This window comes from Neolamprologus brichardi, chromosome 7 (genome assembly GCF_056152115.1).
Source record: "Neolamprologus brichardi isolate AB-2024 chromosome 7, ASM5615211v1, whole genome shotgun sequence".
Classification (NCBI taxonomy): Eukaryota; Metazoa; Chordata; class Actinopteri; order Cichliformes; family Cichlidae; genus Neolamprologus; species Neolamprologus brichardi.
In genome coordinates, this window is record NC_142110.1 from 54,618,236 (window position 1) to 54,627,592 (window position 9,357).

The 9,357-nt window shown below is 42.5% G+C and overlaps 1 protein-coding gene across 6 annotated transcripts in view; it reads left to right on the forward strand.

Moving 5' to 3' along the window:
- The window catches only part of mast4 (microtubule associated serine/threonine kinase family member 4), a 110,206-nt gene extending 103,398 nt beyond the window's left edge, over window positions 1-6,808 (forward strand). For all 6 annotated transcript variants that reach the window (XM_035910311.2, XM_006796878.2, XM_087843883.1 and 3 more), the window contains one exon: window positions 96-6,808. In XM_035910311.2, the coding sequence (XP_035766204.2) occupies window positions 96-3,730 (3,635 nt within the window). In that variant the 3' untranslated portion in view covers window positions 3,731-6,808. The remainder of the gene's footprint in view (window positions 1-95) is intronic.
- The last annotated feature ends 2,549 nt before the right edge of the window (window positions 6,809-9,357 follow it).

Sequence of the window (9,357 nt, forward strand, 5' to 3'; positions counted from 1 at the left end):
TGGAGATTTTAACTCATTTTTGATAACAGCTTGAATGTTACTTAATATGTTTATTCTCTAATATCCTTTGGGTGTTTTGTGCTTATATATTTCAGGTGGCAACTCATCCCAGAGCAGCTCTCCCAGCTCCAGTGCTCCCAACTCCCCTGCTGGCTCAGGCCACATTCGGCCCAGCACCCTGCATGGCCTCGGCCCCAAACTGCCAGGTCAGAGGCTTCGTCAGGGTCGACGCAAGTCTGCCGGTAGCATTCCCCTCTCTCCACTGGCTCGCACGCCTTCACCTACCCCCCAGCCAACATCTCCCCAGCGCTCACCCCCTCCCCTTCTCAGTGGACACTCTGTCGCCATTTCCAAAACAACCCAGGCTTTTCCAGCCAAGATTCATTCCCCACCCACAATTGTGAGACACATTGTCCGCCCCAAGAGTGCTGAACCGCCTCGCTCACCTCTCCTAAAGCGTGTTCAGTCTGAAGAAAAGCTGTCTCCTTCTTACACAGGGGAAAAGAAACACCTGTGCCCAAGAAAACGCAGCTTAGAAGTGACCCAAGAAGAGGTGCAGGACGAGGACGTGAGGACAGTAGAGCGCGATTTCACCGGCCTGCAGAGTGTGGATGAAGCAGCCTGTGAGCCACTGACAATCACTCGCTTACGGCCTGTCGAGCAGGGCTGCCTAAAAAGGCCAATCAGCCGTAAGATGGGCCGGCAGGAGTCTATAGAAGAGCTCGACAAGGAAAAACTGAAGTCCAAGATGGTTGTGAAACGACAGGAGTGGTCAGAGAGGAGGGAGTCTCTACAGAAGCAAGATGCTCTGCATGAGTCCGATTCATCGGCACCGTGTGCTTATGATGGGGACGAAGGCTTTCTGGTCCGAAGCCAAAACAAAGTGCAGAGCAGCCCGGAGTCTGGAACGCTGGAGGCTAAAGCTGCTAGTTCAACTCTTAAAGACGTTCTGTATAAAAAGCTGAGCACACGTGTCAGTGAAGGCATCACTGAGCCTTCTGGTGGCAGTGAAAGTGATGGAGCGCTGCGATCGGCTCTGTGTTCTGGTCACCCAGAATGGCAGCACTCTCGACAGGGTAAAGACGGCATGAAGCCAGACAGACTGGACTTCAAAGCTCCCAGTATCGAGTTCACCAGGAAGAGGTTGTCATTCGAAGAACGAGAAGACTGCATGTGTCGGTTGACTTCGACCCTCCATGAGAACCTCCACTTTGGTTCTACGAGATCGAAGAGCCTTCAGCTGGACACGGCCATGCCTCACGACCACATGAAGGCCGGACTGGGAAGTGTCCACTCGAGCCCTGAAGGTCTGGCCCCTAAGCTTTTCTCTGGCAGAGGAGAGAGCGCTGTGGAGAAACTCCATCTTATCTCTTCTGCAGAGTCTCCGCTTAGAAAAACATCATCTGAATATAAACTTGAAGGACGCCACGTCTCTTCTCTAAAGCCTCTTGAGGGCACCCTGGACATTGGTCTGCTCTCTGGACCCAGAGTTTCTAAAACAGAAACTTGTTTGTCCAAGATGGCAGAGAACACAAGTGACACAGTTTCTGTAAACCCACCAATACGACTTCAGAGCCCTACTGAAAGGCAAATAACCATCCCCCAAACAAAAACCACAGACAAGATGAAGAGCCCCCTAACTTGTTCTCTAAGCCCTGAAGCCGTTTGTTCTCTAAACAGCATTGTTGTCTCCAAGGAGCAATCAAATAATCCAGCAACAGAAATGAAAGTCAATGCAAGTGGTGAGAAAACACAGGATAGACAAGGCGAGTCATTGAAGGCCTCAAACAGCAAAGCAGATCCCTCAACTTTTAGTGTTAAACAAGAAGGAAGGACCGGTATGAAAGCCAGCCATGAGCACAGAGGCCCTCGACACAGCTCCCACTTCTCCTCCTGTGGAAAAACACCCTCCATACGGGAAGTGAGCAACGAAGATCAGGAGGATGAGGTGGAGCAGCAGGAAGAGATACCAGACACTACATCACAAAATGCTGACAGCTCCAAGACAGCAGTCTCTTTGGTAGACTTAAAAACTTCCCCTCCATTTACAACACTGGAGGCTCGAGCTGCTAGTAAACCTCTGACTGGGCCACTGAAGCAGAGTGCCGACTCAGTTTTGGATACAGGTCAACTTCAGAGCTGTGAGAAGAGAAAAACTGCAGCACAGAGCTCAGACACAACCTCACAACCCGCTTCTGAGGCGAATGTGCAGACCAACTCTGCATCGGTACATGTTCCAGCGAATGTGCCAAACATTTGTTCCTCAAATACAGAACCAGGAGTTTCTGTCTCAGCATCAGCGTTTGGAGCATTACCTGACAGTAAATCAGAGCACAGTGAAACATCTGTCAGCTCATCTGTGAAGCTGGTTGGAGATGCAGGCAGCTCGGGCTCCAAGACGGAAAACAGTGCAAGTTCCTCAGCTGCAAAAGTGGAGCAGAAGAAAGAAGTTTGTACAATAAACAAGGCCACTTCACTGAATATTATTACAGATGCCACACTGAACAAAAAGCATAACACTGTGTCTGCTGCTGCAGTACAGGACAGTGGCATATCGCTGCAGAAGAAAGACGTTAACATATCACCAAAGACGAAGAATACAGCGGCTGTGAAAGATTCAGAGCAGCCATCACAGATGTGTCCGACTGAAAAAGCACAACACAGATCGTCCGATGCACAACTTTGCACGTCTGTTGTCAGTGTTAAAGAAAACACTGTGGTCCCTTCAGCAAAGCTCAAAAGTTCAGGTTCGACAGCTACAAGTCAAACTGTTTCGAGTCCCAAAAGCAAGTCGAGGCTTGACCCACAGCCCACGCTGCCCACGTCTGTGAAGAGAGAGAAGGAAGCAAAAACACAAGAGAGCACAGCTCCTCCCATCCCAGCTGTCAAAGGAAGTCCAAGTTCAAAAGAGAAGAATTTGTCTAAGGAGTCTGCCCCCTCGACTTCACACGTTCAAACAACCCACGACGCTAAACGGAAAGAAGCCTCGTCGGTATCCGCCGCTGATGGCGCAAAGAGTGAAGACTCTGTGCAAACAAAGCCCTTGCCCACTCATGCTGACACGAGGCAACGAGAAATACAGCCCAAATGTTCTGCTGCTGTCAAAGACGTCCCAAACTCGAAGCTGAAATCTCTCCCTCCTAAAACATCATCAGCTCTGAAGCCTGCTGCAGCTCCAGCAATTAAACAAACTCTTGATTCCAAACCTAAAGACACTTCACCTAAAAACCACCCCACAGTTATTAAAGACCCCCGTGACCCCAAAACAAAAGAATGCGCCCTGCCTCTCACTACATCTCAGCAGCTGAGGAAGGAGCCTCTGCCGCCATCAGACGTGTCCTCTCAGCCCGACCCACCAGCTGTGCTGCCTAAACTTCCAGCGAAAACAGAACCACCGAGCAGCGCAGACACCTCAGGCAAAGGCTTCAGTTGTGAGCCTGCATACAAGATACCCAAGGATGCTCCAAAGTCTGAAGTGGTCAAACCGGACAGTCACAAGCCCCCGGACACCAGAACCACCACCCCAGACAAACCGGCGTCATCTCTCCGGAAGGAGCAGGGTGAAAGAAAGAAAAAGGAAACCGCTCAAGAAGTCACGCCTGCACAGAAAAACACTAAGAGAGACACTTCCAGGGCTTCTCCATCTGCAGCTAAAGACAGTTTAGACAGAGACACGAGCAGGTGCAAGCAGCTGAAGGAGTCACCGCGTAGCTCCAGTAACAAAAAGTAAAGAGGAAAGTGATGATTTCAAAAATCAAAAGAAAAACGTGACTGCTTCAAAGAATCCAGATAAAGTAAAAAGTTGGGATTGATTTGTGCAATCATCATCATGCCTTCTTTTTTTGTTTATTTGAGGACCAGGCAAGCTGTTACAAGCTGATAGAGAGGGAAAGTCTGTGTGTGTGCGTATGTGTGTGTGTTCAATAAGATTATTCATAACAACATGTTGATGTTTCTAGGTTTGAATGTAGGCGATCATTTGCCGATCCTTTCTGAAGTTTTACTTTCATGTCAATCGAATGTTTGGAGGATTTCTTTCTGTTCGTTGCAGAACACTTCGTGCAATCAGTGGGTTTAAGGGGCAACGGGGAGGACACCTGTAAAGGCCGTGATGTACTAGAGAGTCTGTGCCATAAGCAGTTTTGAATTGCACTCTTACTTCTAGACTCGGAGGATCTGAAGTCTTTTAATGCAGTAGACCACACAATGTTGTCGAGCAGCTGTGTTGTTAACGTTCAGTATGATCAGATTGTTTTAATGTTGGGTTTCGTGCAGTGGTACACAAAAGAAACGCACTATATCTCGTGCTTTTCACCTAAAACCTGAAACAAAGTAACTATAGGATCACGATAGGATTCTAAAAATCATAAATTAGTGAAGGGGCCTTAGATATATGGGAAATCAGACTTGCTTTTTTTTTTTTTTTTTTTTTTTTTTAAGCAAGATGTGGTGTTTATTCACATTCCTCTGGCATCTTGTACATATATTTTTGATTTTTATGCAATATAGTGTAAATAAGATACCATTGTAAAACAGGGATACATGGGCTTACATGATTGTCGTTTGTATTATATGTATAGATTTTGCAGTGTCATGTTTGTATGCTAAGTATTAAGAGTATCATGTTCTGCTTGTGTGGTCTAAAGTAAGCTACAGCAGTGTGTCTCATCAAACGTTTCCTCTTCTGTGTGACTTTCAACATGTTTTCACATGTTCCAAAATGAACTTGAAGAGAGGAGAGGGCATGAGGGGCTATTTCTAAAAACAGAAAAAAGAAATGTAGCATTATATAACAAAACTGTGAGGGCTGTCAGCGTTTCTCCAAGAATGTCTTTGTTGATGATGTGTTCACTGGCTGATTAAGCTCTGAAGATTGTAAAATACGGGACATTGTGTTTGAGGAAGATGAACCAGCAGTTCTGCATAGTAATCACAGCAGTAGATTTCTAGAAGCCGTGGGCCTCATCTCTGGGTTACGTCCACGCTATCGTTAAGGTCACTTGTGCGAGTAAAACGTGATCTGAAGCGGTTCATGTTAAAGTGCTTCGCTGTCAGGGTTTTGGTGTTTTGGATGCTTCATAAAGAAGCTCCACCCGGGCGAAGATTTTATGATGGCTTTGCATAACATAGTTCATGTCTGCTTGAAAGTTTGAGGTCACTTTGAGGTGGATTTTTTTCTTTTCTGTTTTTAAACAAACGTTGATGGCATATCTGCTCGTTACTGTCTGACCTTGTATAATTTTGTCTTGTTCAAACACTACCTGATCGTGTTGGCAAACCTGAAAAATTGTTTCACCAATCTAAGAAGCAATACTTGAGAATGATGTTTGGAGTATAAATGCTGTGGGTTTGATTTGAGTCTAAAGATTAAAAGAACTTTCCTGCGAAACATGTCACATTACTGTCGTTCTAAGAAAGTGCTGCACAGTTTGCTGTTACAGGTATCATTTAATGAAGCTGTCATCTGTTTCTCAAGTCCTTTCATTCAGCTGTAAACACACTTCTTCTTTTTCGATTGCCATTAGAGCCACTTTGCGCTGTTCTGTGATGAGTCGTACACACAGTTAGCATGAAATCTTGTGTTGCCTCATAAAATGGATCAACATCGATTTCAGAGGAAAATTTGTTAATCAAACCTCCCCATGCCGACGCTCCAGACAATCAGCTCGCTGAAAGTATTGCTCCTTTAACCAGCTGTTTAAATTCGGTCGCTCTTTCAAAGTGATAGTGATCTGCTCTAATTACGCAATGTGCCATAGCTTCCTAAAATGTGTTTCTGTATGCATATGCAAATATTCCCTTAGATGATTCAGTTGATCACAATGTCATGTTTAACTGCTCCCATCAACTCTAAGTGACCACAAACTTTTCAGCTATGAATGTGAATTTCATGTTAGCGTGCTAATACCGTGGTACTACACATATAGGCTGTTGTATATCCGCATACACTTGCTACCATTTACACACTTTTCTATATGGTAGACGCCTTTAAATTGCAAACCCTAAATGAAAACCACAAAGTAGCCTAGGACACTAGTATTAGCATCATTAGCTCTGTTGTGCTGGCTGTGTAAAACGAGATCCACCGTGTTGACCGGAGGTCACGGTATAAATCTAAATGTTCCACACAGTATGTGTCTAAGAGTGAAAGTGAAAACCAAGATTGACAGCAGAGATTTTAATGTTAAAAGAATCTAATGTTCAGCTGCATTGGATATTGTAAAAGTATTGCTAATGTATCGTGAGATAGTAATAAATGCACCTTAATCTTTACCAATGTTAAGTTCAAAGGGTGAGTACAGCAGAGCGGTTTATGAATCCCTCACTTTAGTTTTTTTTTTTCTTTCATTCCCCCAACACTCACGTTTTCCTTTCCTGTGACGACACACGTTTAAATCTTTAAAGCACATTCAGTGTTTGTTTACAAAGCGTCATGGATGTATATTTTGTATATTGTTGATTTGCCAAATCTGCGTCCTGTGTTACAGATAATGTTTCTAGTCGTGCGAGGTTTGCCTCCTTGCCACCATGATTTGTTTGTGCAGTAATCGATGTCTCTTCACGTCACGTTCTACTCTGTCTGCTCGTCTTTTCAGATTTCCTTTTTTTTTTCTCCTCTGTGCAAAACTAGTATTAGATGAACTTGCTTATGTTGGTTTGTCTTTTAGAATATGTGCAATAAAAGTGTTTTGAGTTTTGTATTTTGCCCAAGGAAAGCTCTATGGATGTCATACATGTTGTATATTAAAACAGATATTTATACTTCTAATGTTGCGTAATACTGAAAATAAAATGGAATTATGAGTTACTGTTTTGCAGTTTTGTTTTTTGTTAGCCTGAATTGAAAATTTAGTTAAAGATATATCAGAAAATGTACAAGAATTTACCATAAATATGCTTAAAGCCACAACACAATGCTACTGTGTTTATGAATGAGATGTGCAGCCCTTTAATAATTTGTAGTTGTGCAGCCTAAATTCATGACAAAATATAATACAGCAATATATTTTTTCTGAATGCCATTTTATATTCTGAGTGATGAAATGTGCACATTTCAATTAGTTGTGGTTATTTGCTGGTTTAACTGAAATCAAATGTACATACAGGAAGTTTACACTTGATCACGATATGTAATGCAATTCCAAAAGGGGGCAGCATCTTTCTGTGTGTGTGCCAGGGCTTTTCAAATAGGTCCTCTGTTACGCAACATGCAGAGTCAGAGGATTAATGAAGTGTGGCGCACTGAAGAAATCTAAACAAATATAAATATGCAAAGAACACTGATCTGCATTCATCGTGTATTTCAAAGTAAAACTCTGCATGTTACGATTTACATATTATGAGCTTCTGGAATAATCAAATGAGCGAGCCTCAGAGAAATAAGTCCCCATTGGTCTTTTCATTCATGATTAATGGTGCAGATGGATCAGCAACCACAGCCTGATTAATAAGCAAAAACATTAATTAGAGGAATGAATTGGTGGGAAAAAATGGTGTTTGGGAATAGTGCTGGGAAAATGTGCTGCTGCAGCTACAGGTCAAAAGCCTTGATTTGCTTCAACTTTAAAGATTTCTGAAAACGTCTTCATGGCTGCAGTATCAGAAATAATTAGTTGACCTTGAACCTCTAAATCCTGCTTAGCCTCAGCATTCTTAGCATCTCACCGCTTTACAGGGACACATATTATTATTTTCACTAGCTTGTTTAACAAAGGAGAAAAAAAATCAGATGTTTTTGTGTAACCTCTGAAAGAAGTCGATATAAAAGAAAACCAAAATCAGTTTCTCTAGTAGCTATTGAGATTTCACCTTAAGCATTCATCCATCTGCTATTGCTTCTTTTGAAAATATAATCTAATAGATTACCAGGTTGTTTAAATATATTATTGCTGTAGTCTGCAACAGAGAGATTGTAGAGTGAAGGCTGGCTGGATCATAATCCATTTTGGAAAGATTTATCAATACTAATGATGTAACCAGCCATGTGCATTGTTATCAACAGGCTGTGGGGTTAAAGGGGGAGAGAGCTCAGAGACATGCGTACATTGCAGAGAGTACTCAACAATATGCATTTAACCTCCCCCAAGCTCCACTTTCTATTCATTTAAATGGATATGATCAACAGCATTGATCAGAACATTGTATTCTACAGTCATATTTCTCAGAGGATAAATCTTAAAAAACAAACAAACAATAAACAACCTCCAGCCGTTTTGTGGCGCTACCTGTGTTTCCAACTCAGCCAAGAGTGAAAACCTCTCCTGCGGATCCTGAGTCAGCTGCAAGTCCTCGTCCTGGTAGGCCGAGTCTGAGCTAGAGAAAAATCAGTGAAGGTGACAGCAGTGGTCTGTGGCCACCACCTGCAAAACCATCCCTGCTTTTACAGTCATGTGCATTTTAATTACCAGAGTGTTGAGTTTAAGGAGGGGGCATATAAGCTCACAGGCACATGTAGATTGTAGACACTGAAATCATATCGAAAAGCTTTCGCATGTTCACCATACGCTAATGATCATGTAGGTTTGTATGTTCCCTTTCTCCTCCGGGACAAGTGGAGGAATCTTGATAAAACTTTGCATGAACACTGCTTGGGGCACTGACAGTAGCGTCTGTGTGGTGTATACAAATATTTTATACAAATCCAACAGGATATATATTTGCACATGTGGCAGTTCAGTTGGACACAGTATGTTTAGTTTGTTGATGTTTAGTGTGTGCATTTTTACTTTTGTTTATATTGTAGACATTTAGGTTTGTTATGTATTTTAATGGTCTGAACAAATTTTTAATCTTCCCTGTGCAGCTGAGCGGCTGCTGGTTGTTGATCAAGCGATCAAAGTAAGCGACTATAATGACTATCATTTAGTCAACTATGGTCTTCTATATATTTCATTGTGAATGTTACAATCCATATTTATTTTAATGTGATATATTTTTAATTTTAGACATTTATATTGTTCAAAATATGACATCTAACAAGTTTGTCAAATTATTACAACCAGTATTGTCCACGCATAGCTAGTACCAATAATGCTAACTTGTGTTAGCAAAGCCTGTTCACAGTGCTAGTTTACATACTGCTAACAAAGCTGTACTAAAGTTCCTCCAGGGGGTTTAATCGTAAACAAATGAGCCAAATTTACTGGTATAAAATAAATGAGGATTCATTTCAATGAATTTCTGTGCAAGAGTTCACACTTGTCTTTGTTTTAGACTGAAAGTTATAAGAGGGGACAGTGAGTTGCGTGAGGAAAATTTAAAGTATCTCTGGCAGGGCCTTCCATCCAGTCATTGTTCTTCATATACAAACTAAAGTGAAACTTTCATGGTGGCATTACAGAGCCTGCTGGAGGATCG